The sequence below is a fragment of the Petromyzon marinus genome, chromosome 12 (genome assembly GCF_048934315.1).
Source record: "Petromyzon marinus isolate PM22_M1 ecotype Great Lakes invasive population chromosome 12, UKy_Petmar_22M1.pri1.0, whole genome shotgun sequence".
In the NCBI taxonomy this organism is placed as follows: Eukaryota; Metazoa; Chordata; class Hyperoartia; order Petromyzontiformes; family Petromyzontidae; genus Petromyzon; species Petromyzon marinus.
Genome location: NC_133678.1, coordinates 1,412,325 through 1,440,155, shown reverse-complemented (window position 1 = coordinate 1,440,155; position 27,831 = coordinate 1,412,325). Strand labels below are relative to the sequence as shown.

The 27,831-nt window shown below is 56.9% G+C and overlaps 1 protein-coding gene across 2 annotated transcripts; it reads left to right on the top strand.

Moving 5' to 3' along the window:
* The first annotated feature begins 330 nt into the window (after positions 1-330).
* On the top strand, positions 331-27,831 carry LOC116941787 (DENN domain-containing protein 3-like). 2 transcript variants are annotated; one of them, XM_076066483.1, is made up of 26 exons: positions 331-807; positions 1,374-1,623; positions 3,176-3,343; positions 4,192-4,319; positions 4,894-6,047; positions 6,399-6,546; positions 11,411-11,521; positions 14,827-15,045; positions 15,552-15,721; positions 16,659-16,814; positions 17,238-17,334; positions 17,480-17,583; positions 17,735-18,199; positions 19,092-19,199; positions 19,969-20,177; positions 20,466-20,602; positions 21,523-21,648; positions 22,629-22,805; positions 22,949-23,078; positions 23,590-23,712; positions 23,897-24,039; positions 24,625-24,812; positions 26,235-26,371; positions 26,518-26,630; positions 26,818-26,964; positions 27,152-27,831. In XM_076066483.1, exons 1-26 carry the CDS (start codon positions 721-723, stop codon positions 27,350-27,352), a joined length of 5,196 nt encoding a protein of 1,731 aa, XP_075922598.1. In that variant the 5' UTR covers positions 331-720; the 3' UTR covers positions 27,353-27,831. The 2 variants fall into 2 exon arrangements, with proteins under 2 accessions (XP_075922598.1, XP_075922599.1); XM_076066484.1 differs by lacking the exon at positions 3,176-3,343 and having other exon boundaries at positions 332-807.

The following is a 27,831-nucleotide window of genomic DNA, read 5'->3' as shown; positions in this document are numbered from 1 at the left end:
GAGAGGAAGCCTCCGCCTCTGGGCGTGAGGAAACGGGAAGCGCAGCGCCCACACCCCTGCTTCCTCCCCCCACCACCCCCCCCACCACCCCCCCCACGCACCCCCCACGTTTCTCCCCCACACCACGCCCTGCTTCCTCCCCTCTCACGCCCCCCCCCCACGCACCTGCCCCCCACGCCCCTGCTTCCTCCCCCCACCACGCTCCTGCTCTCCCCCCCCCACGCACCTGCTTCCTCCCCCCACCACGCTCCTGCTCCCCTCCACCCCCCCCACGCATCCCCCCACGCACCCCCCACGCACCCCCCCCACGCCCCCCCCCCCCACGCACCCCCCCCCCCACGCACCAGAGCAGCAGCTGGTGCGGGTGGTTAGTTTCCTGCCGGTGCTCCCCTGCCTGCCGGTGCTCCCCTGCCTGCCGGTGCTCCCCTGCCTGCCGGTGCTCCCCTGCCTGCCGGTGCTCCCCTGCCTGCCGGTGCTCCCCTGCCTGCCGGTGCTCCCCTGCCTGCCGGTGCTCCTGACGCCGCTGCTGCTGCTGCTTTCTGCGTGAACGCTCCGCTTCGTCTGCTAGGAGCGCTACCCCGAAGTGCTGACAGATGCTGACAGATGCTGGCGGTGCTGCTGGTGCCGAATTCTCCCTGTGCCTTCTGCCAGTGCCTCTGCTGGTCACCGCTGTAGTGCCTGCAGCACCCTCCCCCCACCCCCAACAACTCCACCCTCGCCATGGCTGAGCGTCTGCCGTGTGCGCTGCTGGAGGCGTGCGTGGTGCTGGGCGCCAGCGGTCGACACCTGCACGAGCACACCGGGCAGGTGAGGACGCGCCGCCTCACCCGGAGAGCGACGGAGCATTCCTTTAATGATCCTATCGAGGGTGCAGGCGGTTCACTGAGGCCCAGCCATCGGGCTACAAGAGGGAGGGAGGGGTGGGGGGAGGATTGTACGGCGGGGGGGGGAGGATTGTACGGGGGGGGGGGCGCTATTTAATTTCTTTCATTCCAGTGCCCCATGCCAGCCAAACTGCAGCGCCACGGGTGGTGGAGGTGGTGGTGGTAGTGGCAGAGAGAACAATTGTGTTCGTTGGAGCGGTGCACATTTTAGTGATGGTCGCGGTTGTTGCTGTTGTTGTACGGGGCTCTCGGAAATGTTTATTCATTTCCTGAAGAAGCTCCGAGCACGTGACAGCGAAACGTCGGACACCGTGCCCAACAACAGCAGCAGCACGTGGTGCAACCGTGAAAACGCACGGTCGAGCTGGATTTGGTTTTGACTCTCGGAGTGTGGGAAGAGATGGGGTGGTGGGGGGGTATCCCCCCACCTTCCCAGTCAATCCCCGTGTACCTGCCACTGAACCCCCATGCCTCCCCCCCCCCCCCCAGGACCACCAGGACGAGCTGACCCCACTCATCCTCGACGTGCTGACCCCTCCGTGTCCGGGGGAGCTGCGCGATGGTGCCGCACCCACCGCCACCTCCTCCACCCCCTCCTCCTCCTCCACCTCGTCGTCGAGCGGCGAGGAGGTCCCGGGGCGGCAGGGGAGCGTGGAGCTGGGCTGGAGCTCGACGTTGGACCACGCGGACGGGAGCTGGGAGCTGGAGCTTGATGGCCTCCCACAGTTATGCTTTCCCGGTGAGGAGCGCTGGGTAACCGACGCAATCTCACCGCCTCTCGTCGTCTCATCGCGGTAACGCTTCGGGACTTCGTTCGCGGTTGGGGCACCGCGGCGGTTAGGAGATGTTGACTACCTCGCCTGGTATGCAGCAGGTCGTGGGTTCGATCCCGACCCTGACGATGCCGGTGGTATATTTGGCGTTTGCGCGTCTCTCTCGCTGTCTGTGGTCGTGTGGATTATTCTCCGCGTCCTCTGTTTTTTCCCTCCACATTTAACATCTACATGTGATTTAGAGTATTTGGCTGCTATAAATTCCCACGTGATAAGCCACTTCGTTGAGCTATCAATTGTGGCCAGGTCGCTTATGAAAAAGAGCTACGTAGCTCAGTGGGCCTCAGCTGGTAAAATAAAAATAGTTAATTAAGCGCACGCCACGGACCCGGTGACCCGCGTTTGATCTCCGGTCACGGTAGTGGTGGCGACACCGCTGCTGCTGATGCACGTGGGGCTGCCTGTGATCCAGTGGTGTACGGAGGCAGCAGCAGCAGCAGTAAGGGTTGGTGGATCAACGCACAGAGGGGCTGTCAAAATCCCTTCCTACCCATGGGTGGGCGTCAAGGAGGAGCTGTCACCGTGGTTTTACAGAAAGCAGAACAGCAAAATGGTGGGACTCCACCTGTTCCACCTGTATGGCATCGAGTGTTTCCCCCTCGCACGCATCTGTTATCTCCAGTTGCCGATAACGCCGCAATATCTGGCGGACCGCAGAGCATGGGCGATTGTTGGTGATGGCTCACCACGTTACACGGGAGGGAGGGTTCATAGGGGCTGCATGGAATAGCCGATATATGACCGCGATGAAAGGCGGACGGACGGGCGTGGATCTAACCACACCCGCCCCACTTCCGCGCTGAGCCACGCTTCGTAGGTGCTTGACCATGGCAGCTTTTTGCCAGTATCAAAGTATGAAAATTAAGAAACGGCGTTGCCCTTTCTGGCAATAAAACAGGAGGTGTTAAGATGTTCAAAGACAAAATAGAAACGTATTCTTTGGGTCTTTCGGTAAAGCCACGTAGATAGAAAAATAATATAAAATAAATAATGATTATTTTTCTATCTACGTGCCTTTACCGAAAGACCCATGTAGTATGTATTCCTACAGTCACGAAAGCTTTAAGTCAAAATAGAAATATTTTTCAAGGAATCAAGCCTCCATTGACTACACGCCTTTTGGCGTTCTCTGGTCTGCCACTGGTGAGACAAGGCCATACAGACGGCTGTCTCTGGTCTAGGCCAATCAGTTCCAGAGACAATGCATCATACATGAACAGAGCATGTTTGTTTGCATGTTCACCACAAGCACGTGTGGCTAATGCAGACTGTGCTTCCTTGCAAACAGGTATCAATTTTGTGTTTGAACATCTGAAGGGTAAAACATCAATTCGTATGTTTTGCATATTCATATGCATCTGTCCGGGAACACCATTTGCCCCGGACAGGCCGTTCGAGGCTTCCACCGTTGCAGCGTGTCCGAAAGAGCGTCTGTGCAGTGCACTAATCTGAACCCAGCACGGAGCGGCAGGTCGCGTGGGATGCTGGAGAGCGTGGGGCTATGTGTCGGCGTATGTCGAGGGCGTGACATGCACCGGGGGCTGCGCACAGAAAACGTGGAGGGCCTCAAGAGCGTCGGAACAAGCCGATCTCACAAGCTGTGCTTTCACAGAGGCTTTCGTTGCTGTGAGTGTGTGTGAGAGATAGAGAGTATGTGAGTGTCTGAGACAGTGCTTCTTAACCTTTACAGCAGCCTTGCACCCCTTTGGTTCGTAATGGTTAAAACATTTATGATGATAATACATACATAGGGTTCATAATAATAATATTGGTCGCAAAAGCCTCCGTGTTAATACATCGGGATGAGGAAACAAAGCAAGTGCCCGTGCTTAATGTGTGTTTCGATGATTTCCCTTCTGAATAAAGATCTGGCCATGTCTCGCACCCCGCCAGGTGAAGAAGAGCCGCCGGTTTACAACCTCGCGGATAAATCACCACAAGGTGGCAACGTAGAGACTATGGGTGGTGCATCTTGTCAGCCATCCCAGCCAGTGTGCCATATCACCTGTCCCGTGTGACCTCCTGCCAGCGAGCCTTACACACTGGGCACGATGGCCTCAAAGTGCACCTAGCCTGGCACAAGCGCCACGGTGATGTTGCTAATGAGAGAGTGTGTGTGAGAGGGGATGTGAGAGATCGGAGTGCATCTGTGTGTGCGTGTGTGTGGTAGAGGAGCGGTTAGCGAGCTGTCCCGGCGACCCGAGTTCGTTTCCTGCTCACGGCCAACAGCAGTGACGATTATCTGAACTGGTCTTGGGCCTCCCCTAGGGCGACTTAGCCTCAAATCAGGACCTGGAGCGCTGTGTAAACATCGCCACTGGGGAGGCAAAGGCGGTCGGGCGTGGTAGCGGCCACCCCTCCCCCCCTTCATAGGTGCTCGCTAACAGCTCTTTCCCCAAGTCTGCTGAAGAATATATGTGGGATCTTTGTGTAGTAGTAGTGTAGCAAGGTTCTCCCTCTGTGTGTGTGTGTAGATGGTTTACGTGTCCTGGCAGGGCCGCTCCCGGACCGGTTCCACTCACTGGCTCTCACCGATATGAGGGGTCAGCGTGCCTATGGTGTGGTGCTGACTCACTACCGGGCCGTGCGCCAGCCCCAGCATGTAAGCCACTCACTCACCAGCCACTCACCAGTCACTCACTCACCAGCCACTCACCAGTCACTCACTCACCAGCCATTCACTCACCAGCCACTCACCAGCCACTCACTCTCTCCAGCCACTCACTCACCAGCCACTCACTCACCAGCCACTCACCAGCGACTCACTCACCAGCCACTCACCAGTCACTCACTCACCAGCCACTCACTCACCAGCCACTCACCAGTCACTCACTCACCAGCCACTCACTCTCTCCAGCCACTCACTCACCAGCCACTCACCAGCCACTCACTCACCAGCCACTCACCAGTCACTCACCAGCCACTCACTCACCAGCCACTCACTCTCCAGCCACTCCTTGACTCACCAGCCACTCACTCTCCAGCCACTCTCCAGCCACTCACCAGCCACTCACCAGCCACTCACTCACCAGCCACTCACTCACTCTCTGTTCCCCAGATAATGGAGAGTGCGTGTGTATGTGTGTGTCTGTGTGTGTCTGTGTGTGTCTGTGTGTGTGTCTGTGTGTGTGTCTGTGTGTGTCTGTGTGTGTGTATGTGATGTGTGTGACTTCCAGGAAGAGATACGGACAAGAATGGTCAATGGAGAGAGTGGGGGGCCCAAAACACCTGGGGAGAGTGGGGGTCTCAAGGAAGCAGGAGAGAGTGGGGGTCTCAAGGAAGTTGGGGAGAGTGGGGGTCTCAAGGAAGTTGGGGAGAGTGGGGGTCTCAAGGAAGCTGGAGAGAGTGGGGGTCTCAAGGAAGCTGGAGAGAGTGGGGGTCTCAAGGAAGCAGGAGAGAGTGGGGGTCTCAAGGAAGTTGGGGAGAGTGGGGGTCTCAAGGAAGTTGGGGAGAGTGGGGGTCTCAAGGAAGCTGGCGAGAGTGGGGGTCTCAAGGAAGCAGGAGAGAGTGGGGGTCTCAAGGAAGCAGGAGAGAGTGGGGGTCTCAAGGAAGTTGGGGAGAGTGGGGGTCTCAAGGAAGCAGGAGAGAGTGGGGGTCTCAAGGAAGTTGGGGAGAGTGGGGGTCTCAAGGAAGCTGGGGAGAGTGGGGGTCTCAAGGAAGCTGGGGAGAGTGGGGGTCTCAAGGAAGCAGGAGAGAGTGGGGGTCTCAAGGAAGCAGGAGAGAGTGGGGGTCTCAAGGAAGTTGTGGAGAGTGGGGGTCTCAAGGAAGTTGGGGAGAGTGGGGGTCTCAAGGAAGCTGGAGAGAGTGGGGGTCTCAAGGAAGTTGGGGAGAGTGGGGGTCTCAAGGAAGTTGGGGAGAGTGGGGGTCTCAAGGAAGCTGGAGAGAGTGGGGGTCTCAAGGAAGCTGGAGAGAGTGGGGGTCTCAAGGAAGCAGGAGAGAGTGGGGGTCTCAAGGAAGTTGGGGAGAGTGGGGGTCTCAAGGAAGCTGGAGAGAGTGGGGGTCTCAAGGAAGCAGGAGAGAGTGGGGGTCTCAAGGAAGCAGGAGAGAGTGGGGGTCTCAAGGAAGCTGGGGAGAGTGGGGGTCTCAAGGAAGTTGGGGAGAGTGGGGGTCTCAAGGAAGCTGGCGAGAGTGGGGGTCTCAAGGAAGCAGGAGAGAGTGGGGGTCTCAAGGAAGCAGGAGAGAGTGGGGGTCTCAAGGAAGCTGGGGAGAGTGGGGGTCTCAAGGAAGCTGGGGAGACTGGGGGGTCTGCGGTACCCTTGTATTCCCCCATCTGTGTGTGTCTCATTTCCCGGGCTCCATACTTCACCGCGCTCCAGGAATTCCTCTCGTGGTGAGTGGAGTTATGGACGTGAGGGCGGTTAGCGATGGCGATGATGGTGATGCTGATGATTTTTGTGACGATTGTAATGTTGATATTTGTAATAATGGAGATTGCTGATCATGATATTGGTGATGTTAGTGTTGGCCATGTTGATGATTGTGTTCTCGATAATGATCGCGGTGATGGTGGTGGTGATGGGTGATGTAAGTTATGCCGATTTTGTTGTTTGGAACGTTGATAACGATGGTGGAGGTGGTGATGATGGTGATGATGGTGATGTTTTCCATGTTGGTGATGGCGATGTTGTTGATTGTGATGCTGACAACGATGATGGTGGTGGTGATGGCGCCTTGCCCGCAGGCTGTCCCACACGTTGGCAAGTCGGCGTTGTGCCACCACCACCACCACTGCCGTCTCCGTGACGGAGGCGGCGGTGGTGGTGGAGGTGTCACGATTCGCCGCTCGACTCTTCCTCGTGCCCCTCGCCCCACCGGGACCCCTCCACCTGGTGAGACCCCGGGCCCTACCCCCAAGCCCTACCCCCCTAGCTCTCTCCCGACCCCCTACCCCTCTCCCTACACCCTAGCCCTCTCCCTACCCCTCTTCCTATCTCCTAGCCCTCTCCCTAACCTCTACCTCTACCCATCTCCCTACCCCTCTCACTACCCCCTATCCCTCTCCCTTCCCCCTAGCCCTCTCCCTACCCCCTAGCCCTCTCCCTACCCCCTAGCCCTCTCCCTACCCCCTACCCCTCTCCCTATCCACTGTCCCTACTCTTCTCTCTAAGCCAATCTCAGACTCTAACTCTCGTCCAGTTTTTCACTCCATCCCTAGCCCTCTCCGCTAACCCTTCCCTGACTCCCTCATCATATCCCTCACCCTATCACACTTTAAATCCATCCCTAACCTTATCTTGTTGTGGTTGTTGTAATGTTGTCGTTGTGACGGCTGTGGATATCTGTTGTGGTCACCACCGTTATTGGTGTTGTCATTGTGGTCTTAGTGAGTGTTGTTGTTATTGGTGTTGTCATTGTGGTCTTAGTGATGGTTGCTGTTGTTATTGGTGTTGTTGTTGTGGTCTTAGTGAGTGTTGTTGTTGTTATTGGTGTTATCGTTGTGGTCTTAGTGAGTGTTGTTGTTGTTGTTGTTATTGGTGTTGTCGTTGTGGTCTTAGTGATGGTTGTTGTTGTTGTTATTGGTGTTGTGATTGTGGTCTTAGTGATGGTTGCTGTTGTTATTGGTGTTGTCGTTGTGGTCTTAGTGAGTGTTGCTGTTGTTATTGGTGTTGTCATTGTGGTCTTAGTGATGGTTGCTGTTGTTATTGGTGTTGTCATTGTGGTCTTAGTGAGTGCTGCTGTTGTTATTGGTGTTGTCGTTGTGGTCTTAGTGAGTGTTGCTGTTGTTATTGGTGTTGTCATTGTGGTCTTAGTGAGTGTTGTTGTTGTTATTGGTGTTGTCATTGTGGTCTTAGTGAGTGTTGCTGTTGTTATTGGTGTTGTCATTGTGGTCTTAGTGAGTGTTGTTGTTGTTGTTATTGGTGTTGTCATTGTGGTCTTACTGAGTGTTTCTGTTGTTATTGGTGTTGTCGTTGTGGTCTTAGTGAGTGTTGTTATTGGTGTTGTCATTGTGGTCTTAGTGAGTGTTGTTGTTGTTATTGGTGTTGTCATTGTGGTCTTAGTGATGGTTGTTGTTATTGGTGTTGTCGTTGTGGTCTTAGTGATGGTTGCTGTTGTTATTGGTGTTGTCATTGTGGTCTTAGTGAGTGTTGTTGTTATTGGTGTTGTCATTGTGGTCTTAGTGATGGTTGCTGTTGTTATTGGTGTTGTCGTTGTGGTCTTAGTGAGTGTTGCTGTTGTTATTAGTGTTGTCATTGTGGTCTTAGTGATGGTTGCTGTTGTTATTGGTGTTGTCATTGTGGTCTTAGTGAGTGTTGTTGTTGTTATTGGTGTTGTCGTTGTGGTCTTAGTGAGTGTTGTTGTTATTGGTGTTGTCGTTGTGGTCTTAGTGATGGTTGCTGTTGTTATTGGTGTTGTCGTTGTGGTCTTAGTGATGGTTGCTGTTGTTATTGGTGTTGTCATTGTGTTCTTAGTGAGTTTTGTTGTTATTGGTGTTGTCATTGTGGTCTTAGTGAGTGTTGTTGTTGTTATTGGTGTTGTCATTGTGGTCTTAGTGATGGTTGCTGTTGTTATTGGTGGTGTCGTTGTGGTCTTAGTGAGTGTTGCTGTTGTTATTGGTGTTGTCATTGTGGTCTTAGTGATGGTTGCTGTTGTTATTGGTGTTGTCATTGTGGTCTTAGTGAGTGTTGTTGTTATTGGTGTTGCCATTGTGGTCTTAGTGAGTGTTGTTGTTATTGGTGTTGTTGTTGTGGTCTTAGTGAGTGTTGTTGTTGTTATTGGTGTTGTCATTGTAGTCTTAGTGATGGTTGTTGTTGTTATTGGTGTTGTCATTGTGGTCTTAGTGAGTGTTGTTGTTGTTATTGGTGTTGTCGTTGTGGTCTTAGTGAGTGTTGTTGTTATTGGTGTTGTCATTGTGGTCTTAGTGAGTGCTGCTGTTGTTATTGGTGTTGTCGTTGTGGTCTTAGTGATGGTTGCTGTTGTTATTGTTGTTGTGGTCTTAGTGAGTGTTGCTGTTGTTATTGGTGTTGTCATTGTGGTCTTAGTGAGTGTTGCTGTTGTTATTGGTGTTGTCGTTGTGGTCTTAGTGATGGTTGTTGTTGTTATTGGTGTTGTCCTTGTGGTCTTAGTGAGTGTTGCTGTTGTTATTGGTGTTGTCATTGTGGTCTTAGTGAGTGTTGTTGTTAATGGTGTTGTCATTGTGGTCTTAGTGAGTGTTGTTGTTGTTATTGGTGTTGTCATTGTGGTCTTAGTGAGTGTTGTTGTTATTGGTGTTGTCATTGTGGTCTTAGTGATGGTTGCTGTTGTTAATGGTGTTGTCATTGTGGTCTTAGTGAGTGTTGCTGTTGTTAATGGTGTTGTCATTGTGGTCTTAGTGAGTGTTGTTGTTATTGGTGTTGTCATTGTGGTCTTAGTGAGTGTTGTTGTTGTTAATGGTGTTGTCATTGTGGTCTTAGTGAGTGTTGCTGTTGTTATTGGTGTTGTCGTTGTGGTCTTAGTGAGTGTTGTTGTTGTTATTGGTGTTGTCATTGTGGTCTTAGTGATGGTTGCTGTTGTTATTGGTGTTGTCATTGTGGTCTTAGTGAGTGTTGTTGTTATTTGTCTTGTCGTTGTGGTCTTAGTGATGGTTGCTGTTGTTATTGGTGTTGTTGTTGTGGTCTTAGTGATGGTTGCTGTTATTGGTGTTGTCATTGTGGTCTTAGTGAGTGCTGCTGTTGTTATTGGTGTTGTCGTTGTGGTCTTAGTGATGGTTGCTGTTATTAGTGTTGTCGTTGTGGTCTTAGTGAGTGTTGTTGTTATTGGTGTTGTCATTGTGGTCTTAGTGAGTGCTGCTGTTGTTATTGGTGTTGTCGTTGTGGTCTTAGTGAGTGTTGCTGTTGTTATTGGTGTTGTCGTTGTGGTCTTAGTGAGTGTTGTTGTTGTTGTTATTGGTGTTGTCGTTGTGGTCTTAGTGAGTGCTGCTGTTGTTATTGGTGTTGTCGTTGTGGTCTTAGTGAGTGTTGTTTTTGTTGTTATTGGTGTTGTCGTTGTGGTCTTAGTGAGTGTTGCTGTTGTTATTGGTGCTGTCATTGTGGTCTTAGTGAGTGTTGCTGTTGTTATTGGTGTTGTCATTGTGGTCTTAGTGATGGTTGCTGTTGTTATTGGTGTTGTCATTGTGGTCTTAGTGAGTGTTGTTGTTGTTGTTATTGGTGTTGTCGTTGTGGTCTTAGTGATGGTTGCTGTTGTTATTGGTGTTGTCATTGTGGTCTTAGTGAGTGTTGTTGTTGTTGTTGTTATTGGTGTTGTCATTGTGGTCTTAGTGAGTGCTGCTGTTGTTATTGGTGTTGTCGTTGTGGTCTTAGTGAGTGTTGTTGTTATTGGTGTTGTCATTGTGGTCTTAGTGAGTGCTGTTGTTGTTATTGGTGTTGTCATTGTGGTCTTAGTGATGGTTGCTGTTGTTATTGGTGTTGTCGTTGTGGTCTTAGTGATGGTTGCTGTTGTTATTGGTGTTGTCATTGTGGTCTTAGTGATGGTTGTTGTTGTTATTGGTGTTGTCATTGTGGTCTTAGTGAGTGTTGTTGTTGTTGTTATTGGTGTTGTCGTTGTGGTCTTACTGATGGTTGTTGTTAATGGTGTTGTCATTGTGGTCTTAGTGATGGTTGCTGTTGTTATTGGTGTTGTCATTGTGGTCTTAGTGAGTGTTGTTGTTATTGGTGTTGCCATTGTGGTCTTAGTGATGGTTGCTGTTGTTATTGGTGTTGTCGTTGTGGTCTTAGTGAGTGTTGCTGTTGTTATTGGTGTTGTCATTGTGGTCTTAGTGAGTGTTGCTGTTGTTATTGGTGTTGTCGTCATTGCGATTGTTGTTGATGTTGCTGCAGTTGTTGTTGTGATCATCGTTGTGGATGTTGTTCTTATCATCATTGTGGATGTTGTTGTGATCATCGTTGTAGATGTTGTTGTTATCATCGTTGTGGATGTTGTTGTTGTGATCATCGTTGTTGATGTTGTTGTTATCATCGTTGTGGATGTTGTTGTGATCATCGTTGTAGATGTTGTTGTTGCTGTGATCATCGTTGTAGATGTTGTTGTTGTGATCATCGTTGTAGATGTTGTTGTTGTTGTGATCATCGTTGTAGATGTTGTTGTTGTTGTGATCATCGTTGTTGATGTTGTTGTTGCTGTGATCATCGTTGTAGATGTTGTTGTTGTGATCATCGTTGTAGATGTTGTTGTTGTTGTGATCATCGTTGTGGATGTTGTTGTTGTGATCATCGTTGTAAATGTTGTTGTTGTTGTGATCATCGTTGTAGATGTTGTTGTTGTTGTGATCATCGTTGTGGATGTTGTTGTTGTGATCATCGTTGTAGATGTTGTTGTTGTTGTGATCATCGTTGTAGATGTTGTTGTTGTTGTGATCATTGTTGTAGATGTTGTTGTTGTTGTGATCATCGTTGTAGATGTTGTTGTTGTTGTTGTGATCATCGTTGTGGATGTTGTTGTTGTGATCATCGTTGTAGATGTTGTTGTTGTTGTGATCATCGTTGTAGATATTGTTGTTGTTGTGATCATCGTTGTAGATGTTGTTGTTGTTGTTGTGATCATCGTTGTGGATGTTGTTGTTGTGATCATCGTTGTAGATGTTGTTGTTGTTGTGATCATCGTTGTAGATATTGTTGTTGTTGTGATCATCGTTGTGGATGTTGTTGTTGCGATCACCGTTGCGGTTGTTGTTGTTGCTGGTGCCCTGAGTGCCCTCTTCCGCCCTCTCTCTCCCCGCAGTGCGTGGAGATGGGGCCGCTGCGCGTGCTGCTGCCGCCCTCCGACTCGGAGGTCCACGACCTCGACCTGACGGTGCCCTTCACCTGCCTGCGCTCACGCCACCTCCTGCAGGTGCCCCCCCCCCCTGCTCAGCACCCCCCCCCCCCCACCCAGTCCCTTCGTGCTGTCCAGCCCCTGGCCTCTGTTCACACTCAGGCCCCAAGACATTTTCTGTTCTCACCAATACCGATACCCGCCATTAGCCACTAAGTGATGGTGACGTCAGCACGGAGCCGGTGCCAGGTCAGGTGCACACACAAAGACAAAGATACCCCGTATAGCCTTAACATATTGTTGGGGCAAGTGCTGTTAGTGGGCACCTATGAAGGCCGTCATGGCACACGATGTGGTGGGTGGCCAGCACCACGCCCGGCCGCCTTTGTCTGCCCAGTGGCGATGTTTACACACCGCGCCAGGTACTCATTTGACGCTGAGTCAACCTAGGGGAGGCCGAGGACCGGTTCAGATAATCGTCACCGGTGATGGTCGTGAGCGGGAATCGAACTCGGCTCGCCAGGTTCATAGCGCAGCGTGCAAACTGCTACAAAGACAAAGATCCCCCATATAGCCTTAACAGACTGTAGGGGCAAGTGCTGTTAGCGAGCACCTATGAAGGCCAGAACGGTACACGAGGGGGTGGGTGGCCAGCACCACGCCCGACCGCCTTTGTCTCCCTAGTGGCAATGTTTACACACTGCACCAGGTACTCATTTGAGGCTGAGTCGACCTAAGGGAGGCCCGGGACCGGTTCAGATAATCGTCACTGGTGTTGGCCGTGAGCGGGAATCGAACCCGGGTCGCCAGGTTCATAGCGCAGCGCGCTAACCGCTACACTATCGCTAACTGCTACACACACAACAACAACAACAACCACCATTCACCACTAAGTGGCGGTGACGTCACCACGACGCTTGTGCCAGGCTATGTGCACCCTGAGGCCACGTGAAGTGTCGAACGCCCGCTGGCAGGAGGTCACGGGGCAGACCCAGGTGCCACGGGTCGACTGACTGAGATGACTGGCTGATGTACCACCTGTGCCCCCTACTGTGCCAACCCGCTGTGCTTCAGCCACCCGGCGCTCCGCTCGTTGTTGTGAGCGTCGCTCCTCCGCCCTCCGTTGTTGTTTGAGGGCGACTACCTCCAACTGCCCAGTAGCGTCCTTCACGAGCCTCCTCCACAGAGGTCAATCTTGACACCGCTGGTACCAGTCATCGGCAAGTCCACTCAGCTCCACGTCCTCCTGTACCACATCACTCCATCTCTTCTCTAGCCCGTGCCGCGCCCGTTTAGCCCCCTCAATCCGGCCGAACAAAAGCTGTTTCGGCATGCGGTGGCTGAGCATGCGGGCTACATGACCCAGCCATCGCAGCCTTGCCTGCCGGAGGAGCTCACCGATGGGACCTTGCCCAGATCTTTCAAGGATTTGTGAGCTCCTCACACAATACAGTCTGGTTAAACCCAGGATGGATCGTAGGCAGGCCAGCCTAAATGTTTCTAACCGGCGAAGATGTTCCATTAGGGGGGTCCACGTTTCGCAAGCGTAGAGAAGGGAGGGAATGACCGTGGCCGAGAAGACCTGAAGCTTAGTGCGGAGCGACAGACCAGGTAGCTTCCACACAGCGTTACGCAACCGATGAAAAGATATTGCCGCTCGACTGATTCGGAGTGAGACCTCTGCTGTTAAACTGGAGCCGGTCATAAGCACACTGCCCAGGTATGGGAAACTCTCCACTCTCTCCACAACTGCCCCATCACCGATTGGGAGTTGTGGGGGTGGAGTGTCCGATGGTACAAAATACCCAGGCAGGTGCTTAGTCTCAGCAACAGCATCTCCAACTCCTCCTCTGAATGAGCAGCTATTCCCAAATCATCAGCATACATAACGTGGTTGAGCAATAGGGAGCCATCCCTTGACCGTACCCAGGCATCGATCAGCCTCCCATTATATCTGTACCATATGGAGATTCCCCCGGTACAGCTATTGAAGGCTTCACGAACTACGTGGTCAAAATAGATGTTAAATAATGTGGGAGCCAGAGGACACCCCTGTTGCACCCCAAGGTGTACAGGGAATGGCTCTGACTCCCGGCCACATAGTTTTACCTGGGCCCGCTCACCATCATGAAGTTCCTTAATGATCGTGAGCAGAGGGTCAGGTACTCCAAAAGCACGAAGAACAACCCAGAGCCTAGGCCTACTGATGGTATCATAGGCCTTGACCAGGTCAATAAAGCAGAGATGTAGGTCTTGTTGGAATTCCCTACACCTCTGTTGTAGCAGACGGACAGACAATATGGCATCTGTGCAGGACCACCCTTTTCTGAAACCGCATTTGGGCTCCGCAAGCCTCTCCTCCGCGTGGCTGGCAAGGCGATGTTGAATAAGCCTTGCCAGGACCTTTCCTGGCACACTGAGGAGTGAGATGCCCCTGTAGTTGTTACAGTCTGTGTGGTCCCCCTTCTTAAAAAGGGGGACCTGCGGAACCCGTCCAGTGGTCCAGACTGTTGTTATGATGTCATATAGGGCAGTCTGTGCACAAACGCCACCCTCCCTCAGCATTTCGCTTGGGAGATCATTTCTGCCCGCTGCCTTTCCTGGTCTCAGACTCCGGATCGCCTTCAGTACTTCCTCAACAGATGGCACCTCAGCCAGTTACTCACAGGGGGTGACTTCTATTTGAGGCACCGCAGCCTCAGCAAGGTCATCCTCACTTTGTGCCACGATGTTTTCCTGGCTGAGGGATTTTCCCTCCCCCAGGACCTCACAGAAATGCTCAGCAAATCTGCAAACCTGTTCTTGGGGGTCGGAGAATGGATCACCGTTTTTTCCCCTAATGATGGTGATAGGTGTGGCACTGCAGGTTACTTTTTTGATGGAGTTAAATAGAGATTTGTGATCACGGGCCACTGAGGCAGACTCCATCTCCTCAGCAACCCGCGACCACCACCCAATCCTTGCAGCGCCTCACGGCTCTCCGAACCTCCGAGCGAAGGCTGCGCAAGCCTCCTCATTCTCTGACGTGGGATTCTGTAGCCGATGACAGTGGGCCTGTCGCTTTTTCTCAACCATCCTGAACACCTCCTCTGTCAGCCAGGGTCTCTGGGGAGGTCTGGACCGCGTACCCAAAGCAGCCATTGCAGCTGCATGAGTCACAGTCCTAAACCTCGCCCATTTACCCTCGACATCAGGAGGAGTCGGGGACGATGCCAATCCCAGCTGCAAGCGATGATGAAAGTCTCGCTTGCAACTTTCATCAGATAACTGAGACCAGGCCACTTTAGTTTGGAATGGGGTCCTGGGTGTACACACACACACACGCACAGACACACGCGCGTACAGACACACACTAACATACGTCACGGTGTCCCTCGTCCCAGGTGCTCACGTGCCTGCTGCTGGAGCAGAAGCTGGTGCTGCTGTCGGCCGAGTGGGCCCTGCTGGCGCCGGCCGGGCACTGCCTGCTGGCGTTCCTCGCACCCCTGTGCTGGCGCCACACGTTCGTGCCCGTGCTCGCCAGCTCCATGCTGGGCTTCCTGGAGGCGCCCACCGTCTACCTCATGGGCACGCACGGCAGGCACAAGCACGCCGTCAGCCAGGTGAGCGCCTCCCATTCAGACGGTCGCTTATGTACGGCGCGAAAGGAGTTCGGCGTGCTTACAACGGGAGGGCGCGCGTTTGCGCGCGAGCGAGTGCGGGGAGCGGTGGTGCGGCGGTTAGCGCACTGCGCTGCGAACCCTGGCGAGCCGAGTTCGATTCCCGCTCGCGGCCAACATCGGTAACTGGTGCGGTGTGTAAACGTCGAGGGAGACGAAGGCGGCTGAGCATGGTGCTGGCCACCCACCCCCTGGTGTGCCGTGTCGACCTTCGCAGGCGCTACTCGCTAACGGCGCTCGTCTCAACAGTCTGCTAAGCCTGCAAGGGGGAAATTTAAGAGAGGCATGGAAGGAACGAAAATGTGATTGAGCACAGGGAGAAGGGGAAAGAGGGGAAAGAGAGGAGACTCAGGACGCAGAGGAGGGGACAAGGAAGGAGATGAGAGACGGGAGGTGGGGCAAAGCCACAAGTAGATTTGGTGACTCTGTTGTTGTCGTTGTGCGAACAGGTGGAGGACCTTGTGATCGTGGACCTGGACAGCGGGCAGCTCATCCCCACACCGGCCAGTGTGCCCGGGTACCCCCCAGGATCCGCGGGGCCCCCCGGGACACCCAACGGGCAGTCCCTCACCCCCCTCATAGCTCCTCCCGAGGAGGCGGCGGAGGCGTTTTTAAGCAGGTGACGACCCCTGACCGGGTGTGTTCATCGGGGTGTTCATCAGAGTGTGTTCACCCACAGGGGTGGACCCACGTAGGGGGGATATGGGGCTAAACTATTTTTATTTTACCAGGTAAGGCCCACTGAGCTGTGTCGCTCTTTTTCAGATGCATCCTGGCTGCCACAAACGATAGCTCAGCAGCCAAATTCTCTAAACGCGTGGCGATGTTGATTCTAAATGTGGAGGGAAAAACCGGAGGACCCGGAGATAAAACCACGCACCACGGGGAGAGAGACACGCAAACTCAATACAGCAGGCGTCAGGGTTGGGATGGAACCCACGACCTCCTGTATTCCTCTATACCAGGCGAGGTGGTTAACATCTCGCCACCGTGGCGCCCACATGGGCTCCCCCCCTCCTGCTTTCTCCCCCTTTAAGACCGCAGAAAATACGTTGAATGATTATTTCATTGATGTTGGGCGGCAGCGGTGGTGGCTATGCCACTGCACGTAGCTGTCTGTGAATCAGCGCCGTGGGAGTAGCAGGCGGGGTTGGTGGCTCACCGCACGGATGTCGTCGTGAGACTCTCCCTACCTACCCGTGGGCGCGTGGGCCATCGAACAGCTGCCGTACCGTGGCCCGCCGGGAAAAGGCGGTCCACCACAAAAGTGGATTAACGTCATCTGTGGGTTTTGAATGGGATAGAGCGTTGTCCCCTCGCACGCATGGATTTTCCCCGGGTGCTCCAGTTTCCTCCCACTTGCATATAAAAAGCTCATCATTAAGTGGCTGAAGACATCTTAGCCTTGGGACGCCTCCATCAGTAGCGCTGTGGGACGCAGCTGTATAAATGACGTCGCTGTATACAATCTCGTCGTTATTATAATAATTGCGCTCTCCGGGAGCGAGCTCACCAGAGGGTGTTCGTCACCGGCGTGTACCCCGTGCGCAACGCAGGTGCCGCCACTTCTGCGTCCGCGAGGAGGCTCACGCGCTGGGGGTCGCGACCCCGTGCTCCCTGCATGAGCTGCGGCGAGCGGCGCGCGCCCGGCGCCAGCGGCTGAACGCGTGCATCCAGGAGCTCTTCCTGGGCTTCATCCACCACGCATTCCGGTAGGGCGCTACCACTATACGGTACACCGCCACGAGTTCCAGTAGGGCGCTGCCACCATACGGTACACCGCCACACGTTCCAGTAGGGCGCTGCCACTATACAGTACACCGCCACAAGTTCCAGTAGGGCGCTGCCACCACACGGTACACCACCGCGCATTCCGGTAGGGCGCTGCCACCACACGGTACACCGCCACGTGTTCTAGTGCAGTGCTGCCACTATACGGTACACCGCCACGTGTTCCAGTAGAGCGCTAGCACTATACTACCGGGTGTGAGTGGAGGGCGGCTCGATCGGCCACGACGACGACTCTTTGGCCACGTTATCACTACGACGCAGTACCACAACACAGCGTGGCGGCTCACGGAGTGCCAGGCTGTGTCGCGGTACACCCAGGGGCTCTGTGCTGGCGTCCGACGCAGGGAGGTGTTGGCGCACCTGGACGTGGAACAGCGAGTGTTCAGCCGCGAGGAATTCCTCGAGTCACGGAGACCTGCGGACCTGCCCTTCTACCGCAAGGTGACGCCTCCATTGCACCTCGGAAGAGAATTAATGTAAAAAGAAACGCGCGTGTGTAATTTCCCCCCCTCCCCTCCTTCCCCGTGTTGGTCCTGATTGTGATGTATCCATCCGATATTTCTCCTCACCCCGTCGCTGTGTGCAGGTGCTGGACACGGACGTGTTCGATTTGTTCCTCAAAGACCGCCTGGCGCAGAAGGCCGACTCCTTCTCTCGCCTGGAGAACAAATCTAGCTCCTGGTCGCAGAAGTGAGTAGCTCAACCGTACCACGTGACCCCTCACCCGCGTGACCCCTCACCCGCGTGACCCCTCACCCGCGTGACCCCTCACCCGCGTGACCCCTCACCCGCGTGACCCCTCACCCGCGTGACCCCTCGCTCCCTTGCCGCCCACGTACAGGATGAAGCAGGAGATGCTGCGCAGCCTGCGCCGACGCACGACAGAGGACCGAGCGCGTCAGCAGCCGCGGCCGACCAGCGCTCACCTCGGCGCTCACCTCGGCGCTCACCTCGGCGAGGGAGTCACAACGACGCAGGCCGGGGAGGAGCACGACCCCAGCGGCCTCGCGTTCGCAGGCGGACCCTTTGTCAGAGGGCAAGGGGCAGGGGGCAGGGGGCCGATGGAGCCCTGGGGCCCCGACCCGTGGGACGACGGCACGGTCTTCACGCTGCCCCCCCTGCCCCCGGACCCGCTGCTGCCCGGCGAGGGGCAGCGCTACTGCGAGGGGCTGGGGGCGGCGCTGGGGGCGGCGCTGGGGGAGGTGGCGCCGAGCCGCTGGGGGCTACGGGCGGCGCTCCACGCGGTGCGCGCCGGCGCCCGGCTCGCGAGCCGCCAGCCGGAGCTGGCGCTCCACGACCTGCACAGGTTACATTGAAAACTTTATTTTTTGCGTTTTACCACTGGGCTGCTACGTAGCTCTTTTTCATAAGCGACCAGGCTATCACAAATGATAGCCCAACGAAGTGGCTTGTTACCATCATCATCATCACCACGTGGAAATTTATAGCAGTGGCCAAATACTCTGGATGCGTTTGGAGAGGAAAAACCGGAGGACCCGGAGAAAAATCCACGTGATCACAGGGAGAGAGAGACACACGCAGACTCCAAATATGCAGCAGGCGTCAGGGTTGGGATCGAACCCGCGACCTCCTGCATACCAGGCGAGGTAGTTAACATCTCCTAGCCACCGGCCCAGCCCACGGCGGTCCCCTAGAGTGGTGCTCCTCAACCTGCGCCTCATTCGCTCCCCACAGCACACACCTCGGGCCGGACGTGCACGACCGATGGAGTTTGAGAGGGCCGGGGGTGGCGGCTGACGACTGTCTGCTGCCGTACCGCGCTGTGACCAATGGCGAGGGGGTAGGGGGGGGGGGGTTAGGGCGGGAGGGGAGGGGGTGGGGGTTTGGGGGCTGGGACCGGCCATTGAGTCTCACGGAGGAGAGTTCGTCTCTCATAGCTGGCGAACAGTTGCAGGTTATCTCCCCTTCTATAATTACAAAAAATGACGCGGCACGCCAGGGACTCTTCTGAGCCATATCGGGAGCTCAGAGGGGTCCAGGAGAGACAAGGAGGGAGAGGCTGCGTCAGGGCCTCGACGCTGCTGCCGCTGCTGCACGGAGAAGGAGCGGCGTCTGTTCTCACAGTGGGCGGGGATAGGAGAGGGGTTCAGAGTGAGGGTGGCCACGTGACTTACACACGCACACGCGAACACGCGCGCGCGCAATGACACACCGTCGCGTGCATGTCGTCCCTCCAGCATCTCCAAGATGGATAAGTCGGTGGTGCCGCCCGACGAGGCGCGGAGGATCCTGCTGCTGCTGCCCACGTGGGCGCGAGCTCAGGTGGAGGAGCGACCCGAGCTCAGGTGAGGGGCACCACGGTGGCTAGGAGATGTTAACTACCTCGCCTGGTGTACAGGAGGCCGTGGGTTCGATACCGACCCTGACGCCTGCTGCATACTTGGAGTCTGCGTCTCTCTGTCTCTCCCCGTGGGTGCGTGGATTTTTCTACGGGTCCTCCGGTTTTTCCCTCCACATTTAGAAACGGGTGACTTGTAGACACCCCATGAACGGACAATTCTCATAGCATTGTAGAACATTGTACTTTCGAGGAAGAGAAAAGAACAGAATGTGGGAGGTGCCATTCTTTGATAAAGTATCAGGTTGTGTGAATGATGAGGTTGCAGTGACAGCGAGTGTGATGAGTTTAGTAACAATGGGGTGGTTCCATTGCCTCTCTCTCACACACACACAGAACCCCCCCCTCCCCCACCCCATGGGATTGTGAGTCATCATTTAATTTCGGTTTTCGGATCGCGTGAGTGCAATGTTGTGTCGTGCACCCTCCTCCACGCGCGTCTGGAACTCTCTCCAGCGACACTCCCGGTGGTGCTGCTGTGGAGGCCTCCGTGATGAACTGGCTTCAGCGGCAACCTTATTGATCGGCCGCGTCGGGCGGAGGAGGGTGTACCACGTAACATTCGACTCGCACGGCGATCCGACCCAAACGAACAATAAAATCTATCTATTACGTTGGTGCATTCTCAAGGGGATGTCTCCAGCCCGTGCCAGCCCCCCCCCCCCTCCCGGTCTAACCTGTGCCCACCTGCCCCCCCCCCCCGCACGCCCCCCGAGGTGGCTGCTGCAGGAGGAGGTGGACGAGCCGGCGCTGCTGTCCCCCCACGCGGCGGGGCCGTGCCCGGGGTCGCCGGACGGCCGCGTGCGCAGCTTCGCGCTGCCCTCGGCGCCGCTCTCCTGCGACGAGCTGGGCACCTGCGTGCGGGAGGCGGGCATCACGTGCGACCCGGCCACCGTCGGGCGCCTCTTTGGCGCCCTCACCAACGGTGAGGCGCGCGGGCGACGGGGCCGGCCGGGCGGGCGGGAGGGCGGAGGAGGAGGGGGGGAAGGGTCGGGAGGCGCGACGGCGGTGGCCGACGGGGCCGCCCTCGTTACCGCCGTCCCCTCGGGCCGCGGCTTCGTTGCGCGCGGTCGAACCGGGCCCGTCCCGCTCGCGGGCGCGTTGGCGGGGAGCGTGCTTGGCGGGGAGCGTGCTTGGCGGGGAGCGTGCTTGGCGGCGATCGCGTGCTTGGTGGCGATGGCGTAAGGTGACGAGCGTGCGACCCCACCTCCAGGCCGTGGCGAGGTGCTGCCCGCCGACGCGGTGCGGCGGCTGTACGAGGCGTGGCGCGCCACCGAGCGGGCGGCGCGGGAGCTCTCCCTGCCCGTGGAGGCGCTCGCCCGCCTGGAGAGCAGCGAGATCGTCTACAAGGTGCCACGCACACACGGCACCGCCGTCGCCACGCGCGCTCAACGCTCACGGCCGCCTGTGGCTCCTTTGGGAACCGGGGTGCTGGACGCGTGCTTGGGCATGCCACGGTGGCTAGGAGATGTTACCTATCTCGCCTGCTGCTGTATATTTGGAGTTTGCGCGTCTCTCTCCCCCGTGGTCGCGTGGATTTTTCTCCGGGTCCTCCGGTTTTTCCCTCCGCATTTAGAATCGACATCGCGCGTTCAGAGTATTTGGCTGCTGCTCTAAATGTCCACGTGATGATGATAAGCCACTTCGTTGAGCTATCATTTGTGGCCAGGTCGCTTCTGAGCGGGCGAGGAATGGATGGATCGGAGGGTGCGTGGGTGTCGGAGGATTGCGTGGACTCGAGGAAGAGAGAGGGGCTCGGGCAGGAGACGGGCAGGAGACTTTCACGGCTGGAAGGGACCACGGCCGGTGGTTGAGACTAATGACGGAGTAGCAGTCAAAAGGGGAGAGGACGTCCACCATGGGGACGAGCTGGGTAGATTCTTGCCAGGAGATGGTGACGGCTTGGTGATGAGGTCTTCACCCAGCAGTGGATGGATCATGGCTCACAACGGTGACGGTGGTGAAGGTGTGTTCATGCCAGGTAGGGGGCATTTGGAGTAGTGGCGCACCGTGTTATGGACCCCGGGCGGCCCCGAGTTCGATTCCCGCGCACGGCCAACACCGGTGACGATTATTTGAATCGGTCCTGGGCCTCCCCTAGGTCGACTCGGCCTCGGCGTAAACATCGCCACTGGGGAGACAAAGGCGGTCGGGCGTGGTGGCGGCCACCCGCTTCGTGTGTCGTACCGGCCTTCATAGGTGCTCGCTAACAGCACTTGCCCCACCAGTCTGTTAAGGCTACACGGGGGATCTGCGTCTGTGCGTGCCAGGTGTCGCCGGTGGTGCTGACCAGCCTGGGGCAGGGCCGCGTGGCCATGACGCAGTCGCGCCTCTTCCTGCTGCGGGACGGAGCGGCGGTGCCCTTCGTCGACATCGCCAAATTCAGCGACATCGAGGTGAGAGACCGTCCGCGTCGTTCCGTCGCGACGACCGTGACACACACGTACGTTGAGCTTCTTTCGCACCGTGTGTAGCCGACCGCATTAATCGCAGGTGCGGGGGGGGGGGAAGGACAACAACACTAAACACAGGAAGCAGCTCTGAAGAAATGCGTCTTCATGAGCGACGATGATGATGATGATGACGATGATGATGACGACTGTGGCGAAACTCGACACCGTTCGATAAATCGACAGCGGCACGACGATTTGCGGAGTGGTGGCGCAGCGGTGAGCACGCCGCGCCGCGAACCCGGCGAGTTTGAGTTCCAGCCAAGGTCGTAATTATAATATATATTGGGGGGGACACATCAAAATGTCCCAATATATTGCTATAAACAATGTAAAAAAATTCTATGCTATGTAAATAAAAACAAAAATGTGCTAAACCTTGGCCACAATATCTGGACTTGTCATCATATAACAATGCATAGATTTCTGTTTATATAATTGTGGTTATGGTTGTACTTTATTAATCCCTAATCTCTGCCATTACATACAATGAATCAAGAAAAGGTAAAACATTAAAAACAGAGCAATGTAAAACAATACACTGTTTGACATTATTGTAAAAAATAATAATAAAAGTCCATCCTATGTGTTAGTGAATTTTTTAATATTTTAGGCAGGAAATTTGTTTTCAAATTTAGATTTTTTCTGGGGGGGGGCCCTAGACCCTCTGGAAGATTTGGTCCCCCCCAATGTTGACTCCATGGCTACGGCTTTGATTCCAGCAAAAGCAATCTCGGTTCTCAGTCGATTCGGATTTCTTCGTAGAATTAAGCAGCCACGGAGTGACCTGGCCAAATTTGCGTCGTCAAGACCGACGCACGGCCAAACAAATTGTCACGGCCAACGTCGTTCCCGCCGCATCGCCGTAAGACGCCCACCGCTTTTCCCGTGGCGAACGTCGACCGCCGCCTCCGTCCCGCCCCCAGGACGTGCAGGAGGTGTCCACGCTGGGCGTGCTGCGGCCCCGCCTGCACGCGCTTCGCGTGGTGTCGCGGCGCCACCCCGGCGCTCCGTTCGTCGCCAACCTCAAGGAGCAGCACGGCCCCTGGTGCCTGGCGGTGCGCGAGATGCGCGCCGGCAAGCGGCTCGCCCACGCGCTCAAGGTGCGGGGGGTGGGCGGGAGGGGGTGGGAGGGGGGGCGAGGGGTGGGGGAGGTGGAGCGCCACGGCGTGCGACTCCGCTCGATAAATAAAAAACCACGTGAGCCGTCGCGCCCGCCCCCCCGCCCCCCCCGTGCCGCGCGCAGGATGCGCAGTTCGTGCACCGGGCGCTCACCAACGTGCTGCTCATGGACGCGGTGGCGCAGTGCGTGCGGCGCAAGCGCGCCGCCACGGCCGCCGCCATGCTGGCCCACTGCACGCGGGAGGACGCTCGAGGTGACGCGGCTCTCCACCAGCCCTCTCGCCCACCCCTCTCATGCCCACGCTCCCCCACGCTCCCCCGTGCTCTCGCTCTCTTGCGTACGGACGTGGACTGCGGAGCAAACGGAGCAGCAGCAGCAGCTGCTGTAAAGTCTAGGTTGTAGATCCGGCCGCAATGGACACGAGTTCATCCAGAGACTTGTAGACCTACACAGAGACCCACAGACTAATACAGAGATCCATAGACTGGCACAGAGACCCACAGATTCGCACAGAGCCCCATCGATTCACACAGGGACCCATCGATTCACACAGGGACCCACAGAGACCCATATATGTAATTTATCAAAACACACAAAGTTCAATAAAATAAAAATGTGTTGGGTCTCATGGTGGGTTCTGCCACCGTGAACTGTCTCAAGCGGCCCTTTTCTCCCCTCGCCCATCCCTCCCGTGACCCCCTGACCCCCCGTGACCCCCTGACCCCCCTAACCCCGACCCCCCCCCCCCGACCCCCCGTGCTCAGTGTCGGTGGAGAGCGGCCCGCTGGCCACGCTGGCCGCGCTGGACACGCTGGACACGCTGGTGCACCGGGTGACGCCGGCGCAGGGCAAGCCGCTGGCCGTCGACGCCCTGCTCTACGTGCCGGGTGCGGCCCCCCCCTCGCCTCGCAACCCCCCACACCCCCCCCCCCCGGCGTGAGGCACGACGTGTCGCCGCTGGGCCGCCACCCGAGCGTCGCTCGAAGGGAACTGTCGAGGTGACCTTTGTGAGTAACGTGACCCCGTCCATCGCTCTGCCCCGCACCGCCCCCCTCCGCCCCGTCTCCCCAGGCGAGCTGCTGCACGGTGGGGGGGGCGGAGAGGGCACCCCCCCCCGGCTGTGGTGCGCTCTGAGCGGGGGCCGTGTCGTGGTGTTCGACGCGGCCACCTGGACCGTGGAGCACGGCCACCTGCAGGCCGGCACCAAGAGACTGGTGACGCGCACTCACGCACGCGTACAGAAAGAGACAAAGATCCCCCGTATAGCCTTCACAGACCGTAGGGACAAGTGCTGTTAGCGAGCAGGAACGGTACACGAGGGGGGTGGGTGGCCAGCACCACGCCCGACCGCCTTTGTCTTATTCATTTGAGGCTGAGTAGACCTAGAGGAGGCCCAGGACCGGTTCAGATAACCGTCACCGGTATTGGCCGTGAGCGGGAATCGAACCCGGTTCGCTGGGTTCATAGTGCAGCGCGCTAACTGCTACACTACTGCTCCCACACACACACACGCGTCATCACACACACACACACACGCGTCATCACACACACACACGCACACACGCGTCATCACACACACACACACGCACGCACACACGCGTCATCACACACACACACACACGCACACACGCGTCATCACACACACACACGCACACGCGTCATCACACACACACACGCACACACACACGCGTCATCACACACACACACACACGCGTCATCACACACACACACGCATATGGAATCCCCCCCGTGTGCGCCCGTACTCGCCCTCACGCCCGTGCCCCCCCCCCCCCGTGTAGAACCGCCTGCTGTGCGTGGGGGGCTCCCAGGTGTGGGCCGCCTCGTCCGACAGGAGCGTCTACATCCTGGAGGGGCACGTGGGCGGCGCGCTGGGCTGCCGCCGGCACCTGGCGGGACACGCCGACGAGGTCACCGACCTCCTGCACGACGACGACGATCGGCGGCCAGCGGGCGACGGCCAGCACACGTGAGGGGCGAGGGCGGAGTGTGCGCGTCTGTGCGCGAGTGTGTGTGTGTGTGCGTGTGTGCGTGTGTGTGTGCGTGTGTGCGTGTGTGTGCGCGTGTGTGTGCGCGTGTGTGCGTGTGTGTGCGTGTGTGTGTGTGCGCGTGTGTGCATGTGCGTGTGTGCGTGTGCATGTGCGTGTGTGTGTGTGTGCGCGCACCGGTAGTAGCGACGTCCGGATCGGCTGTCCTGCCTACGATGCTCCCTGGGTTTAACAAGGGTGGATTGTGTGAGGAGCTCACAGGTACTTGTGAAGATCTGGACAGCCCCCTCATCATCATCACCGATGATGATGATGATGTCGTCTCTGCGGGGAGCCTAGACGATTGGCACGGTGCTTCTGTGCTCAGTCTAAACCCGCTGTGAATCTCCGTCGCCCATCGAACAACGCACTCCTCCTGCCCTCCTCCTGCCCTCCTCCTGCCCTCCTCCTGCCCTCCTCCTGCCCTCCTCCTGCCCCCGCGCTTCCCTCTCGGCTCTCGCTGAACCGGTGGCACGGTCGGAAAATGTCACGACGATTGCTCGATTGCAGAACAATTGTCGCGGCTAGCAAAAAAACATTCAAAAATATATCACTGTCGCTTGCCAGGTCATTCTTTTGTTGTAGGGAGACACACCGTGTTGTGTGTGCGTGTGTGTGCATGCACGTAGTGTGTGTGTGCATGCACGTTGTGTGTGTGCACGTTTAGCGTGTAAGCATGCACGTTGTGTTTGTGTGTGTGCATGCACGTTGTGTGTGTGTGCACGTTGTGTGTGTGCACGTTTAGCGTGTGAGCATGCACGTTGTGTGTGAGCATGCACGTTGTGTGTGTGTGTGTGCATGTACGTTGTGTGTGTGCATGCACGTTGTGTGTGTGTGCACGTTGTGTGTGTGTGTGTGCACGTTTAGCGTGTAAGCATGCACGTTGTGTGTGTGCATGCACGTTGTGTGTGTGCGTGTGCACGTTGTGTGTGTGTGTGCACATTTTGTGTGTGTACATGCACGTTGTGTGTGTGTGCATGTACGTTGTTTGTGCATGCGCGTTGTGTGTGCATGCACGTTGTGTGTGTGTGTGCACGTTGTGTGTGTGTGTGCACACACACACAACGTGCATGCGCTATGATCCCGGCGACCCGAGTTACATTCCCACTCACGTCCAACACTAGTGACGATTATCTGAAGCAGTCCTGGGCATCCCCTAGGTCGACTCGGTCTCAAATGAGTACCCGGTGCAGTGCGTAAACATCGCCGCCAGACAAAGGCGGTCGGGCGTCGTGCCGGCCACCCCCCCGTCGTGTGCCACAGTGCCGGCCTTCGTAGGTGCTACTCGCTAACAGCACTTGCCCCAACAGTCTGTTAAGGCTACACGGGGCATCTTTGTCTTTGCTGTGTGTGCGCGAGCGCAGCGGAGTGATCTCGTGCAGCGCCGACGGCCACATGATCGTGTGGGACGTGCAGGCGCTGGAGGCGGTGCGCCACATCCGCCTGCCCGACTGCCGCTCGCTCACCTCCGTGCAGCTTCACGGCGGCGAGCTGTGGTGCTGTGCGTCTCACGTGGGGGGGGGGGGGGCCTGGGGGGCCTGGGGGGGGGGCGTGGGGGGCCTGGGGGGGGGGCGTGGATGGGGGCTACTTGCCCCACCAGTCTGTTGAGGCTACACACGGGGACCCTTTGTCTTTGTGCGCCTGTAGGCGTGGAGCGGTTCGTGGTGGTGGTGAGCCGGGCGGGTGAGGAGCGCCGGCGCTTCGGGATGCTCAACGACGGCTGTTACACGCTGCTGCGCTGCTTCCTGCTGCTTCCAGAGGTGCAGCAAACACCGCTCACCCCAAACTCCTCCCCTGCTCCCTGCTTCCCCTCTGATGCCTGCTTCCCCCCTGCTCCCTGCTTCCCCCCTGCTCCCTGCTTCCCCCTGCTCCTTCCCGCTTTCTCCTGCTCCCCGACTCCCCCCTGATCCCCCCTGCCCCCCCACTCACCGACCGATGGTCGTGCAGGAGGGGAAGCTGCTGGCCGCTTGCCGCAACAGCGGCGCCATCCTCGTGTGGAGCCTCCACGGCGGCGGCGGCGCGGGGCAGCCGTGCGCCCACGTGGCGCTGCCGCTCGTCTCCGCCGTCACCTGCATGATCCACATCAAGGACCAGGTCTCGCGCCCGCACCTCCCCTCCCACCGCCCCACCGGCCGGCCGGGCCCGGCGCGCCGTAGTGGCCGCGGCCGCCGCCGCCGCCGCGTCGAGGTGTTTAATCGCGAAGCGCCCCGAGACGCGAAGCGTCGGCCGAGCCCTTTTCAGAGCCGATGCTAACGCCGGGCTGGCGCGGTGCGGCGCGCAGGTGTGGGTCGGGGCGCGCTGCGCGATGCGGCCGGGACCCCGCGCCTGTCTCTTCGTGCTGGACGCCCGCTCCCTGCGCACGCGCCAGCAGCTGGAGGCCCACGCCGGCGCGGTGCGCGCCATGTGCTCCGCCGAGCGGCGGTACGTGCTGAGCGGCGCCGGCCACAACGACGGGCAGGTCGCCATCTGGCGGGTCGAGTGACGGCGCAGGAAGGCCACGCCACAACACCCTGCGGCGTTGGACCCTGCCGCACCGTGTCCCGGCCACAACACCCTGCGGCGTGGACCCTGACACACCGCGGAACGGACAGATCACCCTGCCGCAATGGTTGCCGGCGACACCACAGTGCGTACGCAACAACGACCGGCCGCATCACCCCACCTCGCAGGGCGGCCGCATGGTGATGGTGGGGATGATGATGGTGATGATGAGTGTGGTAGTGATAATGGTGGTGGTGGTGATGATGGTGGGGATGATGATGGCGGGGATGATGATGGTGATGATGAGTGTGGTAGTGATAATGGTGGTGGTGATGATGGTGGGGATGATGAGTGTGGTGGTGGTGATGATGATACAAGTGGTGGTGATGATGGTGATGGCAGTGATGAGGATCGTTTGTAAAACTATTGTACAGTATTTGACTAAACTTCAGCGCCGAGGAATTAAACTAATCCATTGGA